The 22,759-nt window shown below is 42.4% G+C and overlaps 3 protein-coding genes across 3 annotated transcripts; all 3 read right to left on the minus strand.

Moving 5' to 3' along the window:
• Positions 1–2,424: 2,424 nt before the first annotated feature.
• On the minus strand, positions 2,425–3,942 carry LOC115960333 (F-box/kelch-repeat protein At3g06240-like). Its single transcript, XM_031079173.1, has one exon. The coding sequence runs from the start codon at positions 3,307–3,309 to the stop codon at positions 2,680–2,682; it is 630 nt and encodes a 209-aa protein (XP_030935033.1). The 5' UTR covers positions 3,310–3,942; the 3' UTR covers positions 2,425–2,679.
• Positions 3,943–12,067: 8,125 nt separating this feature from the next.
• LOC115961406 lies at positions 12,068–13,867 on the minus strand. Its single transcript, XM_031080394.1, has 2 exons — positions 13,247–13,867; positions 12,068–13,066 (listed from the first exon to the last, which is right to left on the minus strand). Exons 1-2 carry the CDS (start codon positions 13,865–13,867, stop codon positions 12,068–12,070), a joined length of 1,620 nt encoding a protein of 539 aa, XP_030936254.1.
• Positions 13,868–14,551: 684 nt separating this feature from the next.
• LOC115961407 lies at positions 14,552–15,613 on the minus strand. Its single transcript, XM_031080395.1, has one exon. It carries the CDS (start codon positions 15,611–15,613, stop codon positions 14,552–14,554), a length of 1,062 nt encoding a protein of 353 aa, XP_030936255.1.
• Positions 15,614–22,759: the final 7,146 nt, after the last annotated feature.

Genomic DNA, 22,759 nt, shown 5'->3' on the forward strand with positions numbered 1-22,759 from the left:
ACAAAATTGCAAAGTTGGTTAGATTCATAAGACTAGATTCTTGCATGATTCCCTTTGCAAACAGCAATTCTATATGCAGTAATAATGTTTAAGCTCTGCAACAATTAACAGTGATACTGATAACTGATATGTGATTTATCCATTTAATAGACTACTGCACATCAAGATAAAATTATGCAGCTCTTTGCAACAACTAACATATCCATTTAGAATAAACAATGGGCAGCAGTACATCAAAATACAAATTCAAATTACCACTCCTATTCATACAATCTAGATAAGAAGGGCAATGTAAACAATAAAAATGAAGGGAAAAAAAATCCATCACATACAAGATACTGTCCCACATGAGGAATCACATTTCAAAAATCAAAAGGGATAGAAGGAAAAACTAAAATGATAATACAAGCCTCCTCATTTCTTTAACCTATCCTGCTTCTGGAAGCATAAACAATGAAGCAAACACGTTTAGGTGCAAATTGATACCAAATATAACTGCCTGCTATTAAGGAACAAGTTAGGCCAAACTGGTCAATCTCTATATTTATGGTTGCTAGTGCCATCTTTCTTATGTTGCCACTGCTTTGATGGTGGGCTTCCACCATCGTCAATGTTTTCGGTAAAAGATACCCCAATTATCTGATCAAAGCTCTCACCACCATTCATCTTTGAGTCCACTTCCTCTTTGAAGCATTCCTGCTCTACTTCTCTGTCTGGAAAAATTCTCTCTCTTCAACCTTACAGCTCTCCTACATCTTAAATTCAACTTCTACCAAGTCCTCTCCTTTTCCTTACTCCCATCTTCCATCAGAAAAGTATACAACAAAAATCACTTTATTATCTAATTTATATAATAATAATAGGATTATATTTTTATTATACAACCAAGAGTTTCTAGATATTTAAAAGTTTTATCATGTATTTTATATTATTTAATAACCTACCATATTTTTTAAATATTACTAATTTGAAATTTATATTATTATATTAAATTTTTTTAAATTAATAATTTTTTTTTGATAAGTAAAATTAATAAAATTTATTATATATATTATTTTGAATTTCTTTTAATAGGTTTCCTTTTCTTCTTTTTCCAGGTTTAAACTGATTGTGAGCAAAATATACTAAGGTCTAGCACATACAGAATTGTATATATCAATTATTTAAATTAATCAGACCTTTATAAAATTATAATAAATATATATAGTTACTTATCCTAACAATTATTTCGGAGAGAGAGAGTAAAAATGGTTTTTATTTTTTGGTTCCCTAATCACAAAAAATCCCCTCTTGCATACTATGTGGTTGACAACAACTATGGACAACGGAATCTGGCAATGGGCCAATGGCAGTAAGGCACATAATCCACCCCTTGGAAATATCCCACCGTGGCAATTGCACAAGTAAGCCTTCCTCTCACTTTTACAACTTTCCCTTCATCCTATTCCCATATTCTCCAAATTCTTCTAAGTTCTCTCATTGTCACCAACTACATCAAGCTCTAAAAGAGAAACTTATTTGTCAATTATACTTAAAAAGTTGCTAAAACAAACTTTTTTCAAAGAGAACAAAAACTGGGACCAAATTAATTATTTGTCAATTATGGTTGTAACACACATACGATGTGCGAAAATGTTTCAATTCAGATAATAAATTTTAGCAACTCACATTTATTTCTTTTAAAGCTATATGAAGCGTTTCGTTAGTGAGAGCCTTATAGTAGGACTTAACTTCCAAAATACTACTCCTAGCAGGAATCCAACAAATCTAGTCATTCCTAGCACCACCAATTTTATGGGAATAGAGAAGGCCAAGAAAATATTGTAAAATCTCCATCTCTCAATCATGGACTGATCTGATAAAGAGAACATCCCAGTGAATAACTCCATTAGTCCAACGCATATAGCATGCCAAATAAGTGTCCTTATTTAGGGCAATTCGAAATGGTGCCAGAAAGGCCCCCTTAAGGATGACCTCCCCACACCATGGATCAAGCCTAAGCAAATACGAAAAAAACAAAAAAAACAAAACTTAATAAGTTTAGAATACCTATTACATTCATTCCAATAGGGCATAGCTACAAACTGAAAAACGAAAGATTTTATAAAAATAGGAAATAAAAACTACTACAAATGAATAGTGTAGACTTAGAAACCACTTACTCCTACCCGTCAAAACAATGACCATTCCTTTCTCTCCATAAACACACATGAGACACCAGGGGATCGCGTTCCAAGTCACCCGCTGCTTGTCCCACCAAACCTCCCCCTCAAAATACACAACATTTCATGCACCATTTCTTTTTTTCTTTTCTTTTTTTTCCTTTTTTTTTTTATATTTCTCTTTCTTCTTCCCCCATTTTTTTCTTATTAAGAAAAAAAATAGTTAGATAGCTCCAATGAATTCTTTTTATCACTACAACAGAGAAACACAAGCAAAACAAGGTTATTTTGGCCCATTATTTTTATTGGTTCACAATCTGTGCAACAATTATTCACAAAAATTATCAAATACTAATATATAACAGCCGCAACCATAACAGGATCATATAAATCCAGGGCACAAATAATAGTTTTAACAATACTAACATGTCTACTGCAACCAGTAAACACATGACAAAAGTTTCAGTTCATCCATACCTGTGATGACATCACTTTTTATACACATAGCACCATCTTCTTAGTAATATACCACATTTGCTCCATCAAGTAAAGCAAGGTTTTCCATGTAAGCAGCTACATCTAAACGATAATCAACTTGAATCTCCTTCTCATGTAGAGTTTCAGGGTCAATTAAAACAGACTTATGTTTCCTCTCTAATTCACTGTTGGTTGAGACCAGCCGAGACCTTTTTTGAACTAGAAGTAAACCATAGTTGGTGAAACCAATGAAATCAGTAAGATTTTCAATTGGGAGAACACGAAGTTTATTCCAGGAATCACCCATCACCCAAATTGAGCATAGCAAGCTATGTGGTTGTACACCATATCCAAATTTAATCAAAGCCAGTTTTTCCTTGAATGACGTAAGACATTTCGTAATACAACTTCCTTCATCATCAGGCAGTGGTAGCTCTTTGAATTTCTCACTATTGACATCAAATGACAAAATGATAGAAGTAAAAAGCCTCTCTTGCCCACCTCCTTCTATCATTTCTATCATCCAATGCAAATTTCCACTCACAAACGGGAATGTCAAAGTACAATTAAATTTGTGGAACACAACATTGGATCTCCAGGAGATTCCAAGTCTAACTCTTTTCCATGAATCCGAACTTAAGGAGTACACCTCAACGTCAGGGGGAGGCATAGGTTTGGCAGTAGACTGTGAAATCCTGACAACCTTGTAGTCATTATTCTGGGAATCAAACCCAAATCCTAGACTCACATTAAATAAGTGGGTCAAGCAAGTATCGGGCAATTTCTTAAATTTTCTAATACTGGGGTTCCACAAGTATACATCCTTAAACTCAAAAGACCTATAATCAGAGAAACACAATATGCCATTACATGAACCCACAAAATGGGGATACCCAGATTGAAAAGTAAGGGAATTCTAAGCTCGGATATAGCTTCAAACGTGTGGTGGGAAGCTACCGTACAGATTTGACCGTGAGGACGACTAAAAGAAACCATGGAACCAGTAGTCTTGGGCATGTGTATGAAAAAACCACGATTGTGGTCATTGCAGTACAGTAAGTTATTATTGATGAAATTGGGGGTGGCTATGTAACGGTACCAAGATTTGCAAACGCACCTGAATCTTAGGAGTGATTTCACGGGTAGCCTTACTAGGATTTCCGACACGATTTCTTCTGGGAGATGATTGTTCGTCCTACGTAGGGGAATCGTTGGTTGTGACATTTTCTAATGGAAGAGAAGAGAAGAGAAAGATACTGTTGGCGTGTTTGAGCAATGTTTGGGTCAGTGACACCGCGTGTGTTTTTCTCTTAAAATGTCCCTTTGTATACAACTTATTTGATTGAAAATTGAAAATACTGTAGCAAAATAATTTTTTTAACGTGTGAAATTATTGTTCACACATTTGACATGGTTCATAAGCCTAAAATTACTGTTCATAAAACAGTGCCAAATGCGCATCCCAAAAAAAAAAGTAGAAAACACAAACGCCATTTCATCTATATCCAAACCGCACCTAAATATGCTTTTAGGAATGGACAAGGATTTGCTTGCTACAAACAGGGTTAGGCGGCAACAATTCATGGTGACACTTATCCTAGTATCATGTGAAACACACATGATTAGTTTTTGTTTGTATTCTTCGTTAAGTGGCAACAATTCATGATGACACTTGCCCTAGTATCATGTGAAACACACATGATTAGTTTTAGTTTGTATTCTTCATTAAGTTGCAACATTCTTACTCTCTAAACATCAAACACACATATCCATATCTCTCTCTCTCTCTTCGAAATCATCAGACTCTCTCTCCATCTTTCGTCCTCACCCTTCCTCCTTTTTCATTCCTCTCATCAGAAACCACAACTACCTAAACCCATAAAAAAAAAAAAAAAATCTTGCTTCCAATCCCTCCTAAAACCGAAGATCCAACATGCAACAAGGAATCCTCCAAAAATTTAGATCCAATCTGTGCACAGTGAGGATTTTGGCTCCAATATGTGCAAATATTTTGGAAATTGGGGTTTAGATTTGGTGCTATGTGTGCAACCTTGAAGGTACACAAGTCTCACTAATTTGTAATCATTAGTTATGGGGTCATAGCCAAACCCAAGATGGGCTTATAAGAAGCTAGGACATTAACAACAGAGTTTGGAAGGGATATGGCTTTACGAAGAGAAGGGTTCCAGAGAATTAGAAAAATGACATGGTCGCCACTGGGAGCATCATCCGCCAAACAAACTAGACCATTACATGAACCAACTATGAACAATTTGTTCAATTGGGATTTATGGGGACTTTTTTTTTTTTTTGGATCTTGGATTCTTGTTGTTTGGATGCTAAGAAAATATTCAAGACTGAAATTAATGTACTTTTTGATGAATGAAACTAAGGGCGTTTGGTAATGTTATTCTCGTTATTTGTATTTGTCGAAAATACGTGTAGGTGAAAAAGTGTGAAAATACGTGTAATGTTGTTTAAATATTGAAAACTATTGTTTAAACAACAGTAACAAACAAGCCTAATTCAAAGCTTCTTGAGATGAATGCATATTTATCTTTGGCTAGTTTTAATGCTTGAGATGGCTGTTTTACTTATTTTTTATTTTTTAAATGTGTGAGATGGCAAAGAGAGAGAAGGGATGGACGAAGGAGGTGAAGAAGAGAGAAAAGGGATCTGATGGCTTGATGGGTAAAGAAGAGAGTGATTTTAAAATCCTCACTATGCATAGATCGGAACGAAAAAGGAGGAAGAGTGAGGAAGAAAGATGGAGAGAGAGTCTGATGATTTTGAAGAGAGAGGAGAGAGAGTGATGGTTTCAAAGAGAGAGAGATATGGATATGCGTGTTTGACATTTAGAGAGTAAGAAACGTTGCAACTTAATGGACAATACAAACTAAAACTGATTGTGTGCGTTTCACATGATACTAGGACAAGTGTCACCATGAATTGTTGCCACCTAATCCTGTTTGCAACAATTCCTACACACTTGTGTGCAGCAAATCCTTGTCTGAAATGGAATTATTTCAAATTGAAAATGTAAGGAAAAAATAAGTGAAGAAAAATTATCAAAAGTTGAAAATGTAAAGAAAGAAAAATACATAATTGAATTTTTGGATCTTTGATCTCATCTTAAATTGCTTTCATAACTCACATTGTTTGGTTATCAAGACTCAAGAAAATGGAAGAAAAATAAAGGAGATCAGTTTTTTTTTTTTTTTTTTGGTTACAAGATAAAAGTTTATTCTAATCAACTAATCTAAATGTATGTATATGTGAAACTCGGCCCTTATGGAGTGACCACCATGCTGAAAGTGCATAGAGATCAACTTTTGTAGATGTTTGATTTTAAGTTTTGTTGAGTGAATGTTTTAGTAGATGTGGGATTGTTTATTGTAATTAAGCTAACAAATAAACGATAAGAATGTTTTTATGACCACCGCGCACCTTTGGCGCAATGGTCACTTCATAAGTATAAGTGCTTGTGAAGTGTGGGGAGGTAAGGGCTGAAATTCAAGTCTCCAAGAGGTAACTTCACATACATATATACTTAGATTAGGTTAGAGTAGAATTTATATCTTGTTAAAAAAAAATATAAAAAAATGTTTTTATGAAAAATAATAGAGTTACAAACTATTTTATAAATTTTTTATAAATTACTGATGTGATGAGTAATTATTAGTAAATGGAAAAGTGATGCTAGTAGTGGTTCTATACGAGAACAGTAATAATTGGGCATAGTAATAATTTGTAAAATGTTGTAAAATTGTCTAGAAGCATTACTCATGTTTTATTAGCCATACCAACATTTTTTTTTATTAGTAGATAACGGTAATGATATCATTGAAATATGTTTGAAAATAGTAAGTAGCAAATTAACACACAGAAAAAAAAAAAATTTAATTAATATTGTAAGGGCGGATTTTGGGGCCCAGGCCCAGTGAGCAGGCGATTCTGGCCCAAAAGACCCTCAACAATGAATTTGTAGAGAGTGAGTCGAAGAACTAGGTCAAGACAGAGTACACGTAATTGTTAGCAAGCCATGCAACCATTTAAACGTGGGAACGTTTTATTAAGCCTCCTGGGATAACAGTTCATGGAACAACAACTTAGGCCTTTCTTGCAGAACTTCTCTCCTTTTCTCTCTCTTTTCCTTACTTTTTGCTTTTTCAGCTTTCGATCCCCTGATCATGGGGGTTTTCTTTTCTTATATAGCATCCTTCGAATGATAATGACCCTCCACTTATTGATCATCTAGGCCTCTACTTAAGTGCCTGTCTCATAGGACATCATCCTCCTTTTCTGTGAGTTGCACTGGCCAAGATAATACTGTTCTCCTGTCCTCTCCACATTAATGCGGCTGGAAAAGTAGCTTCCTCGCATTTAATGCGGCAGTTGTGGTTGCCCCCTTGTGCGTCCATCATTTTCCTTCGATTTGGGACGATTTCCCAATATGTGAAGGGTGTACGTTGGATTCCCATTTGATGCGTCCGAGGAGACACTCCTCCTCGGACGCCTCTTAGACAGGCCCGGCCCGGCCCAACAGGGTTGGGCTGGAAGTCCTCTGACCATGTCCTCACCTCTTGTCATGGTTGGGCCCCGCATGGGTGCCAAGGCCCACTGTTGACTGATGAACTTTTACCCCCACAATAGCCCCTCAAAATTCCGACACTTTCTTCTTGATCCGAGGAGGAAAGGTGGGATTTTGATACCCACAGGATAGTTCGCTGGGGATCCCTGCTTCGCACGTGTGGAGGCGTGCCCTTACGTGCCTCATTAATGCTGTAGGCATTTATTGACCCTGGGGGAAGTAACTGCAGCTTTTGGAGTTTTAGGTTCTCTCAATCCAACAGTTGGAGACCGGATCAACGGTGGACAACATTTCATTTACTCTAGGCGGGAGTGTGTCTGTCCAACTCCCTCTGAGTATATGAGGTTTTGGAAGGCGTTCCTTCCTCGCTTTTGACGAACACTCCAGTATTCAGAACACCTTAGAGCCTTCTCCTTCAGCGCGTTCTTACCTTCGCCGCCGTTCTCTTGGAGATTCCATCGAGCGCCTTACCCGTAAGTGCACGCTTCTCCTTCGTTACTCTTCATTAGACAGATTGCCTTCACGTTGTCTAGGATTAGAGGGGATGGGTAGGCTTGAAAAAATGGTAAACACTCCGGCCGGTATGGCGGGCTTCAGGGCGAAGTATCGTATTCCACCGGAGGTAGGTTTAGAGTATTGCCACCAGGAGGAAATTTTTTTCAAGAGGAGAACGAGGGAAGTCGCAATTCCAATGATAGCCTTCGCGGAAGGAGGAATGACGATTCCAATGGGGAGAATAACTAGGGACTACCTACGTTGTCATAGGTTGGCCCCACACCAGTGCACCGCGAACCTGTTCCGGATCCTGGGGTGCGCCGATGCCTTAAACGACCAGATGAACCTCGGCCTTTCATGGCACGACGTGGTTCATCTCTATGAATGCCATAAGCTCGGCGACTCATATTACCTAAAGTCCAGGACTGACGAAGTGAGGTTGATATCCTGTCTTCCCAAGTCCAGCAAAGGTTTGAAGGAAAACCATCTGATAGTCTCCGGACCATGGCATGACGGCCTTCACTGCCCGACTGGGGCAGGAGAGCTAGGTGGGGTGTCATAGAATTAGATTCCGTGGGGAGGACTTTAGTTTCGAGCTCTCCCCCCTTTTCGTTTTTCTTTCTTTCCTTTCCTTTTTAAACTTGTTGGTTTGATTGCATGCCTCCTCGGACTAACACAAACCCTTTAACGGCCTTTGCAGACAAGGAGTGAACATCCCCTCGGCTGAGCTTGGTCAACGTCCCGGCTCTAAACTTCCTCCTTCGATCTGAGATTTTCGTGAGTGAGGACGGACAATTACGGTCGGCTCCTCTGATTTTGGACTACGTTCCGTTCACTCGATCTTTGGTGGACCCCGGCCAAGCTATAAGGGCTGGCAGTCCCCTATTGGCACGTATTGACGTATCCATACCGGGGTTCCTTACTTCAACAGACTTACCTCCTGTTCAGCTCCCTCCCCAATGTGCCTTTCCCCTAGTTGTTATCCCGGAAGAGGAGGCTGGTTCTTCGCATTCATCCTTGGAAGAACAAATAGACCAGTTCCATTTTCTCGAGGAAGGAGAGGCGTCAGCCAGGGTAGTAGAGCTCTCAGACTCCGACGCTGACCTAGACCGTGCTTCAGCGGCTCCTGATACTGGTCTAGTCATCGCACAAGTTGACACCAGCGAAGAAGTTGAAGAAGAAGGAATGGACTTGAAGCCGAGGACAGGCCTCAGGGGCCTTCTATCAAACAGGAGCAAAGGGCAGTCTTCTAAGGCTGCCTCGAAGGAACAAGCTGCCACTAAGGCTACCGCTCCTCCTCTCCTTCCCCCCTCGTTGGACGCGCCGCTGCAGCCATGCCTAACTTAAGGCAAAAAAGGCAGGTAGAAGAAACGGAGGAGGGAGAGATTGGCCGTGAGAAGGCTAGGCCTCAGAAGAAGGGCAAGGAAATGAAAGAGCCCAGGGATAAGAGGACTAGGTCCACTGATACCCGAGACGAGGCAGCCACTCGTAGGGAGCAATGAATATGGTCGCCGCGAATCGAATTGGACGGCGCCCCGATCTCCTAGGATGCTACCCTATGAGAGTCCCAACGAGAGCAGGCATCATACCTGGCCGATGCCCTGCAACAACCTCTTCTCTTGCCTCGTGATATGGAGGGGCTCAGAAAGACTCGTCAGCCAGAACTCTTCCTGTCATTGAAGAGGGACATGGCCATGGTAAGTAGAATCTTCTATCTCGTTCCATATTGTGCACCCTATTATTATCATGTTCTAATAGGGTTTTATTTACTTCTGGGCGCAGGTCACTCAACAAATTTTTGTTGCGGAGGAATAGGCCAAGAAGGCTCGCGAGGACTTGCATAAGGAGGCTCAGTCCCGCTATGCCGCCGAGAAGGCTGCTGCCGATCTTAAACTGGATTTTGAGCGTCAAGATAAAGAAATAAAGGAGGTGAAGAAGGCTCATGCGAGCGCGGAGGCCAGCGTTAAGACTACCGAAAAGCAAGCTGAGGACCTGCGCGTAAAGCTCCGCCAATCTGAGGAGAAACTTACGGCGGAGCAGCAAGCGGTGTCCACGCTCAAGGCCGAGCTTGCGAGGACCAAGGAGGAGGCCCGCTTGGCCAGGGAAGCTGCTGAGAAGACTGTGGCGGCCTCATATGAGCGTGGAACTCGTGATACTAAGACTAGGCTCGCAGAGGAGGTAGCCATTGTCTGCAGGGAATACATCACCATGTCCTGGGGAATAGGCCTGGATCGGGCAGATGTCCCAGCAGATTCTGACCTCCGGAAGGCTGAGAACATCTTCTTCCCAGAGGAGGTACGCGAAATTCCTGATGAAGATGCCTCCAAAGAGCCTCTCCCAACTGATTCCTCTATTCCCGAGGCTGGGGGCAATGAGCAGGTCGTGCAGGACAAGCCACCTGAGGACAGCCTTTCCATCAACGATATCGTCGCCCAGGCTAAAGAGGTTACCCCGGGGACCCAAGCAGCTGATGGTCAGCCTACTCCTGCTCAGGGCTCTTAAGAGACTAGCTTAGGATTTTTGCCTCATTTTTTGTATTTTGTTTTGTTTTGCCTCGCCAGTGTTTGTAAACAGAACTGTTTTTAGATTTCAATGATAAAGGTTCTTTTCTTTCATATATTATTGTTTTACCTCTCTTTTTTTGTTTTCATTATGAATGGATGTCTATTCTATCGCTAACTGTTGACAACTGAGCGTGAGTGAATGAATACGTAAATGGAACGCTAATTAATAATTAGGTGTATTGGCTGCGAACCTTATTTTCTCCAAGCCCCTGGTCCGAAGAGCCAGTCAGGATTTGGGCCCTATTTAACACTTAGGGAGAACGATGTCGCAGTTATTTCCCTCAAGTCTGCGGTCGAGAAGGCGTGCAAGACCGGGGTTCTGTCTAACACTGGGCAAAGAATAGCTTAATTGTTAATTTCTCCCAAGGATCCATGCAGGACTTGGGTTCTGTTTAGCTCTTGGTGAGAACCATTTTGCAATTAATTTCCCCCAAACCTATGGTCCGAGGAGCCAGGCAGGACTTGGGTTCTGTTTAACTCTTGGTGAGAACCATTTTGCAGTTAATTTCCCCCAAGCCTGTGGTCCGAGGAGCCATGCAGGACTTGGATTCTGTTTAACTCTTGGTGAGAACTATTTTGCAGTTAATTTCTCCCAAGCCTGTGGTCCGAGGATCCATGCAGGACTTGGGTTCTGTTTAACTCTTAGTGAGAATTACATCGCGGTTAATTTCCCCCAAGCTTGTGGTCCGAGGAGCCAGGTAGGACTTGGGTTCTGTTTAACTCTTGGTGAGAATTACATCGCGGTTAATTTCCTCCAAGCCTGTGGTCCAAGGAGCCAGGCAGGACTTGGGTTCTGTTTAGCTCTTGGTGAGAATTACATCGCGGTTAATTTCCCCCAAGCCTGTGGTCCGAGGAGCCAGGCAGGACTTGGGTTCTGTTTAACTCTTGGATCAAGTAACTGCACAGCAATACGGCATCAAATATTACATCTTTCATTAATAACAGTACCTTTTCAAGTTGTTTACATTCCAAGGGCGTGGGACTACACGTTCATCCAAGTCTTCAAAATAGTAGGCTCCTACGCCAGCTACGGAAGTGATGCGGTACGGTCCCTCCCAGTTTGGTCCGAGCTTCCCCCATGCGGGGTTCCTCGCATTGCCCAAGACTTTCCTCAGTACTAGATCTCCAGGTACCAATGGCCTGGGCTTCACCTTGGCGTCGTAGCCTTGCTTGAGCTTCCGCTGATAGTTAGCTAGGTGGACCATCGCGCCTTTCCTTCTTTCGTCGATGAGGTCCAAGCTCTTTTCTAGAAGTTTGTCATTGGTAGCAGGACAAAAGGTGGTGGTCCTCTGGGTTGGGAAGTTCACCTCCAGTGGAATGACAGCCTCGGCTCCATAGGTCATTGAAAAAGGGGTTTCCCCAGTGGACCTACGAGGCGTGGTGCGGTATGTCCATAAGACATGGGCTAACTCTTCTACCCATCTTCCTTTTGAGTCATCTAGTCTCTTTTTCAGTCCGTTCAATATGGTCTTGTTGACTGCTTCTGCTTGGCCATTACTTTGGGGGTAAGCTGGCGTGGAATACCGGTTAACAATTCCCAGCTCGCTGCAGTACCTTCTGAAGGCTTTGCTATCAAACTGGAGCCCGTTGTCCGACACCAGGGTGTGCGGGGTGCCAAACCTGGTGACTATATTCTTTCAGAGAAACTTCTTGACATCGACGTCCCTAATGTTTGCCAGCGCCTCGGCCTCTACCCATTTGGTGAAGTAGTCGGTGCCGACGAGAAGAAATCTTCTATTCCCTGTTGCCTTGGGGAATGGACCGAGTATATCTAGGCCTCATTGTGCAAATGGCCAGGGACTGGACATCGGGTTTAGCTCTCCACCAGGCTGGTGTATGCTCGGAGCGTATCTCTGGCATTGGTCACACTTCTTCACGTAATCCATGGCTTCCTTTTTCATGCTCGGCCACCAATGACCCTGCGTTAAGGCTCTGTGAGACAAAGACCTACCCCCCGTGTGACTTCTGCAAATTCCTTCATGTAACTCCTCCAGTATGAGTTCTGCAGCCTCTGGGTGCACGCATAGCAAGTACGGCCCTGAAAACGAGCGTCTGTAAAGCTTGGAGTCCTCCGATAACCAGAATCGAGTAGTTCTTCTCCTGATTTTGCCAGCCTCAATCTTATCGTCTGGCAAGGTGTCATGCTTTAAGTACAGAACGATAGGGTCCATCCAGCTCGGTCCTGCCCTGGCGTTATGTATTCCAATCCCATTGGCCTTTCCTGTTAGTGGACGGAGGACCTCTTCTACCAAAATGACTCGAGGTAGGGGTTGAGCCGAGGAGGTGGCCAACGTCGCGAGAGAATCAGCATGAGTGTTCCCACTTCTAGGTACGTGCGTCAAGCGGAAGTGATGAAATTGGGTCTGCAGGTGCTTGACCTGAACTAGATACTCTTGCATTCTTTCATCCTTTGCCTTCATGTCTCCATTTACCTGCCTCACAATAAGTCTTGAATCCAAGAACATGTCTACAGATTTCCCCCCCATTTTCCGGACCATTCCCATCCCTTCCAATAGCGCCTCATATTCGGCTTCGTTATTTGTGGCTGAAAAATCGAGTCTCAATGACTTCTCTATGGTTATCCCTCCAGGTGAGAGCAGGACAAGCTCTAACCCTGAGCCCCTTTGGTTTGATGCGCCATTAATGTATGCTTTCCACCAAGCGAGCCCATGCGGGGAAACTGTGTTGCTCACCCGCTCACCAGCCCCCAGTAAGACCAACACTTCCTTTCCCTCTGATGTAGGCTCTGCAAACTCTGCCACCAGGTCGGCGAGGACCTAGCCCTTTATAGCGGTGCGAGGCATGTATCTAATGTCAAAGGCGCCCAAAATAGTTCCCCATTTTGCAATTCTACTTGTGTAATCTGCGCTACGTAGGATGCATTTTAAGGGGAGTTGAGTTAACACCACAATCGTGTGTGCTTGAAAGTAGTGGGGCAGCTTTCTCGTGGCCTGTACGATGGCCAGGATAGCCTTTTCGAGGGGAAGGTAACAGGTTTCTGCCTCCTGCAACGATTTGCTAACGTAATAGACGGGGCGCTGCGTGCCGTTGTCTTCTCGGATCAGCACCAGGCTTACTGCATGTGGAGCCACTGCTATGTAGGCAAACAAAACCTCGTCGGCCTTGGGACTGGACATAATCGGTGGCTGGGCGAGGTATTCCTTTAGCTGTTGGAAAGCCGTAGCGCATTCCTCATTCCACTCAAATCCTTTCCACTTGTGCAGTAGGAGAAAAAATGGCCTGCATCTATCTGCTGAGCGCGAGATGAAACGGTTTAGCGCTGCTATCATACCAGTAAGCTTCTGTGCTTCCTTAGGGTTCCGAGGAGGCTGCAAGTTATGGATGGCTCTTATTTGGTCAGGGTTGGCCTCAATGCCTCTGTGAGTCACCATATAGCCCAAGAATTTTCCAGATCCCACTCCAAAAGAACATTTGGTCGCGTTCAGCCGTAGTTTATACTTTCTTAGTACTTGAAAAACGTCCCCGAGATCATCAATATGGTTGGGGGCCAGCTTATTTTTAACCACCATGTCGTCTATGTACACTTCAATGTTTTTACCCATCTGATGTTCAAACATCTTGGTTATCATCCTCTGATAGGTTGACCCGGCATTTTTTAGGCCGAAGGGCATCACTTTATAATGATAATTCCCAACGGGGGTGACAAAAGCAGTCTTCTCCTGGTCTTCGGTGGCCAAGGGTATCTGGTGGTAGCCCTGAAAAGCGTCTAGAAAACTCATTCTAGGATGTCCGACAGTCGAATCTACCAACCGGTCTATCCGGGGCATAGGGAAGGGATCCTTTAGGCATGCCTTGTTTAGGTCGGTGAAGTCTACGCAGACCCGCCATTTCCCGCTCTTCTTCCTTACCACCACCGTGTTGGCTAACCACTCGGGATAGAAGACCTCTTTGATAGCTCCTGCTTTCCTCAATCTCGTAACCTCTTCTATCACGGCGTCAGTATGTTCTTTCGATGGTCGTCGAGGAGCTTGCCTCTTAGGTGTTATGGCCGGGTTCACATTAAGGCGGTGGCAGATGAAATCTGGGTCGACCCCGGGGGCCTCATAGGGGTCCCAAGCAAACACGTCTAAATTCTGTCAGAGGAAGGCAGTCAGTGCTGACTTCTCTTGGGGCGGCAATTCCGAGCCAATTTGAAAAAATCTCTCCGGGTCAGATCCGACAAGTACTTTCTCCAACTCCTCACAGTTCGCATCCATGGCTGGTCCTCCACTGCCCGCAGTTGGGACTGTAGTCATTAATTGCTATAAGCCGCTCTCGGCCGACGTGGAAGTTACGCGATCCTGTTGCCGCAAGATTGCCGATACCATGCATTGCCTAGCAACTCCCTGGTTCTCTATTATCTCTTTGATCTGACCTCCCGATGGGTACTTCACCTTTTGGTGCAAGGTTGATGACACAGCCCCTAGGGTATGAAGCCACGGCCAGGCCACGATGGCTGTGTAAGGGGAATATGCATCTACGACAATGAAGTTTACTTCTACCACCTCCGAGTCTGTTTGTACAGGCAACCTAATCATGCCTTTCGGGATGACTACCTTTCCTTCAAAGCTAAGTAGGGGGGAATCGTATGTTAACAGGTCTTCCTGCTTCAAGTTCATTCCCTTATACAAATCAGGGTACATTATCTCCACTGCGCTGCCCTGATCAACTAACACCCTTTTGACGTCATAATCTCCTATCCTGAGCGTCACGACCAAGGCATCATCATGGGGTTGGATAGTCCCTTGTTTGTCTTCCTCCGTGAACCCAATTAATGGCGTGGCACTCACTCTAACCCTCTTGGGTTCCCTGTCATCTGGCTTAGTCGGGAGATTGCTCACTGACATTACCCTGAAGGGGACAGGGCCTGTCCTTCCAGGTGCGGCGAGAATGACATTAATTGTGCCAATGGGTGGCCTCAACGCACTTTGTCTGGTTTCATTGTTTGATGGTTCCTGCCATTCTTCCGAGCGATGCAACAGATGTCTCAGCTTCCCTTCTCGGACGAGCCTGTCTAAATAGTTCTTCAGGTTCCTGCAATCATCAGTAGTGTGACCAGGTTCCTGATGGTATGCGCAATATAGGTTCTGATTACGCTTCAAAGGATCGCTAGCCATCTTGTTCGGCCATTGAAAAAAAGGCTCATACTTCACCTTCTCTAGGATTTTGTGGAGAGGTTCTCGGAACACAGCATGGACTGTCTGAGCCCTAGTAGATCCAGATTGCTCTATATAGTCCCTTCTCGGCCTGTTACTGTTATTAAACTGTTCCGACCTAAAGTCCCTCCTCTCCTGAGGGACGACCTTCGCTTTACCCTTCCCCATCTACTGATCCTCCTCGACCCTTTTGTACTTGTCAATTCGGTCCATGAGCTGGCGCACACTGGTGACTAGCTTTCCAGTGAGGGACTTTCTTAAGCCATGCTCTGTCGGCAAGCCCCTTTTGAATGCGCTGATGGCGACATCCTCATTTTTCCCTTCGATCTCGTTGTACATTTCCCAGTATCTATCCGAGTAGGCCTTCAGCGTCTCTCCTTCCCGCATGGACAGGGATAGGAGGGAATCGAGGGGCCGAGAGACTCTAGTGCTGGTGATAAAACGGGAACCAAAAGCCTGCATCAGCTGCTTAAAGGAATCTATGGAATTCGGCTGGAGGGAATCGAGCCATCTCATCACCATGGGTCCCAAACTAGATGGGAATATCCTACACATTAACGCCTCATCCCTGGTGTGGACGGTCATCCTTTGATTGAATTGGCTCACATGCTCCACTGAGTCGGACCGACCATTGTATATGGCAAACGTTGGTTGATGGAACCGCCGAGGAAGCACTGCCCTCTCTATTCTACGTGTAAACGGCGACTGGGAAATGCGATCTAGGGCCTTACTCATGGCATCGTTGGCCAGGCCTTGGTAAGGGCTTTTGTGGCTTCGTTTACGAGGCCTCTCTTCCTCGTAGGAAAATGTCTCGCTCGGAGGGGTTCTTGATCTTCGTCGGTATTCATTATCCTCGCCACTGCTAGAGCCCGAGGAGGGTAAAGGACGTTTCTGCTGTGCTCAGTGCAGCTTTTTCTTCAAGTCATCAATCTCTTTTCGTAAAGCCTTTCGATCGTCTTTCTCACGGGATGCATGATCCTTCCCCTTTGAACGACTTTTACTCGTGTAAGAGGTGTTCACGCTTCCCTCTCGTTGGTTATCTTGGTCGTTCCCTTGTTCGACATTTAAAAAATTGTCCTGCCGTTGAGAATCTGCATGTCCGGTTTGGCGCGGGCCTGATCCATCCATTTCTTCCCGTTCACTTGTCGAGACTCAAATTCTTCCCACAGATGGCGCCAATTGTAAGGGCAGATTTTGGGGCCCAGGCCCAGTGAGCAGGCGATTCTGGCCCAAAAGACCCTCAACAATGAATTTGTAGAGAGTGGGTCGAAGAACTAGGTCAAGACAGAGTGCACGTAATTGTTAGCAAGCCATGCAACCATTTAAACGTGGGAACATTTTATTAAGCCTCCTGGGATAACAGTTCATGGAACAACAACTTAGGCTTTTCTTGCAGAACTTCTCTCCTTTTCTCTCTCTTTTCCTTACTTTTTGCTTTTTCAGCTTCCGATCCCCTGATCATGGGGGTTTTCTTCTCTTATATAGCATCCTTCGAATGATAATGGCCCTCCACTTGTTGATCATCTAGGCTTCTACTTGAGTGTCTGTCCCATAGGACATCATCCTCCTTTTCTGTGAGTTGCACTGGCCAAGATAATACTGTTCTCCTGTCCTCTCCACATTAATGCGGCTGGAAAAGTAGCTTCCTCGCATTTAATGCGGCAGTTGTGGTTGCCCCCCTGTGCGTCCAGCATTTTCCTTCGATTTGGGACGATTTCCCAATATGTGAAGGGTGTGCGTTGGATTCCCATTTGATGCGTCCGAGGAGACATTCCTCCTCGGACGCCTCTTAGACAAGCCCGGCCCGGCCCAACAGGGTTGGGCTGGAAGTCCTCTGACCATGTCCTCACCTCTTGTCATGGTTGGGCCCCGCATGGGTGCCAAGGCCCACTGTTGACTGATGAACTTTTACCCCCACAAATACATATTGATGTGAAAAAAAAGCATATTTAAGAATATGTTTTTCCCCATCTAAGAGGGAATGTACACCTTTCTACCTCATACTTTTACCTAGGTTACTTTTAAATAAGCAAAAAAAAAATTCTATAAAAAAAATCTATACCAAATAGACCATTAAAATTACTAGATGTAGAGTTTTTTTTTTTTTTTTTTTTTTTATATATATATATATATAAATAATAATACCAAATTATTCCTTTTTTTTTTTTTTTTGATAAATAACGTAAGAATATTATTAATAATAAAAAATTGCCAAACTGAGTACATTGGGGATGTACCATAAGGGCACAAATCAAGAAACAAAAGAAAAATGGTCAAGAAAAATAGAAAAGGAAGAACAAGAAAAATGAGAAAAAACCACACTCCATTCAAAGAGAGTGCGTAAGAAAAAGGATTTAAGGAGCTGTTTGACCAACTCTCGCTGTTTAAGGAGCTGTTTCAACTCCCGCTGACCTTTCTGACCTGACTTGACCAACTTCGTCTGTTCACCCACCACAAGTTTCTGTTTATCTTTCTTTCTGGCCTCTATGGCTAATAACAATCCTGTAATCTGCTCCTCAAAACCTTCCAGCGAAGTGCCCACAGATTTCTTAAAAGCCTTTATCCTATTGGTTACCCATTATGATAGTTGACAATTATCCACACTCTCTTTACACCCAATCTCCTTCACTTGACTGGACACCAACTCCAACGGACCTTCAGTGGCCAAAGGTACCATAACTAATGGCTCATCACCTCTCTCACAACACCTCAACCTTTCATCAAATTCCCACATCTCATTCTCTGCCCTGGGAACCACAGACAAAGACTCTACTAGCCCCACATCCTCATCTTCCCAACTAACCCTCTGCCCTGCATTAGTAATAGACACATTACTTGGTACACACTCACCCTCCAAACTAAAGCAGACTGAGATACAATCTGGAGATCGATACAAAGACAATGGGATCACTAATTGCCTACCATCACGCAATTGTAGCATCCATTCTTTGGAATTACCCTAAGACTTATCCAAGTCTCCAACCAACTCCCTAATAGTTGGGCTTGGTAGATTAACTCCCTTAGACTCAAAATCATAATTTGTAGTGTTCGAACCTTCCGAACCCACAAAATCCTCTTCCCCATCTTCCTTTGCCACCTGAGGAGACTCACTGGGTGCCTGAACCACCCCCATTGGCTTAACTGGCATGGTGGAGGGCTGGGTCTGAATTCTCGGACCACTAAAACTATCAGCACCCATCACTTCCGGTGCAAAAATAGAAGACATCGTAGCCAAGGACACCACCAACACCACCATTGACCCACACGGGTCACCGATCAACGATATCGGCTCGTGGGATGCATGGGCCACTTCCTCTAGTCCTATCGGCACAGTGAGAGTTAGAGCGAACCAGTCCGGGCCGAGCTGACCACCATCGCCGACCACTACCGTCGCTGCCACAGAAGAGCCCATGTTCAAGATCACTTCTGGCGACATCGCAAGCATCATCGCTGTAGTGGGTAAGTCCCTGGAACTCTCAAGTTTCTTTGGTTCAAAGGTTTCACTCCTACTCAAGCTCGGAGTAGCTAAACAGCTCAGATGAGAGGAATCTATAACATTAAGGCCATTATTAGAACTCTTTCCAGCCTTAAAGAAACATGGGCTTGCTGAACCCAGGCCTACAACAGACTTCTTACTTCCCAAAAGGCCCACTGTTTTACTTACATTATCTATCTGATTGCATGGGCCCAGCCCCACTGATTTATTCTGAGCAATATTACTCTCCCTTACCACCCAGTTGCTAGCTTTTTGACCACCCTTAACTCTATCCCAGGAAACCCACCTCTTTCCAAACTCATTCACAGCCACAATCAGACCTCTCCCTAACCAAAGTGATCTCCTATTAACATGCAACTTTCCAAACTCAACAATTTTTGAATTCGAATTAAAATTCAAAGGAATATTGAGCTTATTTCCCTCCGGGATTTTCTCCTCAATATTATTCTTACCATTAATACTACCTTCTCCACCCTCACCACCACCCATGGCTGCCTGGGGAAAATTTTTGGCTTGAGTATCATAAAGTACAACCTGTGTGTGAGAATTGTCTCTCAGACGCTCCAAAATTTTCTCCACGACACCATCCTTGACCTTCTCTTTGATAAAATGTTGCTGAATAGGCTTCAGCCTTGCCTGTACTGGAGCTTTGACAACTTCCACATAGCACCTGTCAATACGATTTTTTGAAACCTGCTTATACTTGTATGGTACAAAATTCAATCCACCCACCGTATATTGGGAAGGTTCCAATATTCTTCTTAATTCAAACCCAAAAGTTCTCCATCCTCCTTGTGACTTACCAGCAGGAATAATGATAGTTCTCCGCAACCCCCCTACCTTAAGCTCGATCACAGATAAATACTGTCCAAATGAGTTGGACCCTCGTTGCAAAGTATAGGCAGAATCACCATCCCTGAACGTGAAAAACTTCTTTGGATTAACTCCTATCACGGTGTGTTCTAGACTCCGCATCACCCAGAGTGCTGCACTCTTACCCATAAAAACCGATTGCATGTAATATTTACCCTATTCAAAAATCTTAAGGGAGTAAAAGTTCCTCCCTTCCTCCACCACCAACTGAAACAACTTTAGATTCAATAAAAAAAACTTCTAAATCCACCCATACTGAACCAAGGAAACAAACTAAAACAAGATTTATGACTAATTCAAGGTAGCTGGGCCTTCAAGGAACCTACTGCCTAAGGCTCATTGAGAGCAAGAGAGAGAGATTCTCACAGAACTTCAAAGATAAGTGCTCAGTAGAGTTCTACCTTGACTTAATTGTATTTGATATGACTAAAGAAAATTATATACTCATGGCCAAGTGAAAACATCACTGCTAAAGGATGATGATATGCTTAGATCTATTTCTTCAAAATTATTCCATATTATCAATTTATTAAGATATTGAAATAAACCCCATTAATCCACACTAGTATTATTCATGGTATTTTTCCACGATTAATCACCTCCACTATGTCCAACAATCCAACAAAAATTGTTTGTTTGACATCCTATGTTAATCAAGAAATCAACAATCTAATAACTTGAGTAATCTCTAATAATACCATTAGCTCCCAATGAATCATGGTTTTCTTTGGAGCACCCATCTATATTCAACTTATGACTTCAAATAGCCAAGAGGGGGAGGGAACCATGAACTTAGTTGTTTATTAAGTGAAACTTTTGTGTTATAAGTATAATAGTAAAATTCGCACGTATAATGGATAGTTTCAAGAATGAGTTGAGAGATTGAGTTGCTTAATTGTTGGAAAATCAATTTATTGTGAACCACCAAAATGTTCCAAAGAGCCCAAATAAATGATAAGGGTCAAGGAAGAGCATATAAGATTCGTAATCATGTTAAAATAACACGAAACAAAAATGTTGTCTGTGCAAAATGAGTCAGGAGAAGCCTAGAGGAAATGGATTTCTTAGCTCCAAATCTTCCTGTTTAAAATTTTTGCACTAGCGTAGATTTGGAAATGGATTTCAACTTACCTGGTTTTTTTAAAAAAAAAAATTATATATGTATATATATATATATATATATATAGATATATTGTTTCTGAACCAGAAACTTCACTAACAAACGAAAAATACATGCCAAATAGGCAAATAGTTGGTGTTAAGATTCTTAACCCACCAAACAAAATCTTGCTTGGTTTATTGGCAAGTATTAAGAAACAATATGTTTAACTTGTTACACCCTTGGGTTTGAAATTTAATTTAGAGAATGTCATTGAACCACAAGATTCTTAACTTTAAATCTTTTTATTTTAAAGTTTTTCCACTAGTGTCTATTAGAAAACGTTTTTCAACCACGTGGCTTTCCTTTTATTTTTTTAATGAACTGGAAAACTTCACTAACAAATGAAAAATACATGTCAAGTAGGCATACAGTCATATGATATTTATATTAGGGCTTTTAAAAAGCTTTTTGGGAGGAAAAACATTCAGAAAATCCAACAGATGTTACTTTTTGAAGAAAATCTGTTGAACTTAATTGTGATGCAACAACTACAGAAATACGAACGTGCATAGTTTTTTTTTAGTATGGTAACTGATTGAAGAATGTGTACAAGCCAGAAGAAGCAAAACTTGCATTTGTGTTAAAACCTCATTCCATCTTCCTTTTGTGTGTGTGTGTGTGTATTTCGTTCTAAAAAAAATTGTTGTTCAATTGACCATGCTTAACACATTTTAGTATGGGAACTGATTGAAGAATGTGTACAAGCTGGAAGAAGCAGAACCTGTCTTTGTGTTAAAACCTCATTCCATCTCCCTTGTGTGTGCGTGTATGTGTTTCGTTCTAAAAAAAACTGTTGTTCAATTGACCAAGCTCAGCACAAATAAAACATGTCTCCCACCTAAGCTTGACCTACCTACGGCTACAAGTATGCATTGGGGTCACTTAGACACATATAGATGCTATCACATATAAAAACTTCCAGTAAAGTTTTTATACGGCTGACCACTACAAAAACAACAAACTGTACATGTAACACTCAATCAAAAAAAAAAAAAAAAAACCATCAATGCAACATTAGCAATGTTGCAATACTCTTCGATTCAACTTATGAAATAAGCCATCTGATACTCCAATACTTAGGCAATCAATACACGGAAAGGCTGACACAAGGCAAGGTTTGTGGATTATCTCATATATGTGGGGAACAAAGGAAGCACTCATGGTTGTTTCACGCTCAACAACTAACAGAGAAATTCTCTTTGGATTTCTAAAAAAATCACTCCCATATGTGCAAAACAGAAAATTTTTTACTCACCCAAATAAACAGGCAGTTAAATAAATAACTTTCCTAGCTTTTTGAGTTTGATGCAACTAGGCTTCTAAGTAGTTTCAAGCCAGTACTGATCTTAAGACACTGCACTTGCAAGGTAAGTGGGTGTTCCCAAACAAGTGATAATGTCAATCAGTTGGAGGTGGAGGAGCCTATTTCCAAATGATCAAACCTATGCATGGCACATCAGAACTTGGCAACATGGAAATTCACTTCCTAAATCAGTTGGTATACTTCAATTAACTAACGTGAAATGGTAAAATTCGCTAGATTCATAAGACTTTCCAAATTAGGTGAAATTCAATTGCAGCAAAAGACACTAAATTGCCTGGTTCCCTTTCTAAACAGTAATTCTTCATACTTTAATGATGTTTAAACTTTGCAACAACTAACAGTGATAACTGATATTTAATTTATCCATTTAATAGACTACTACACACCAAGATAAAATTTTGCAGCTCTTTGCTACAACATATCCAGTTAGAATAGACAATGGGCAGCAGCACATCCAGA

Source organism: Quercus lobata, chromosome 9 (assembly GCF_001633185.2).
Source record: "Quercus lobata isolate SW786 chromosome 9, ValleyOak3.0 Primary Assembly, whole genome shotgun sequence".
Classification (NCBI taxonomy): domain Eukaryota; kingdom Viridiplantae; phylum Streptophyta; class Magnoliopsida; order Fagales; family Fagaceae; genus Quercus; species Quercus lobata.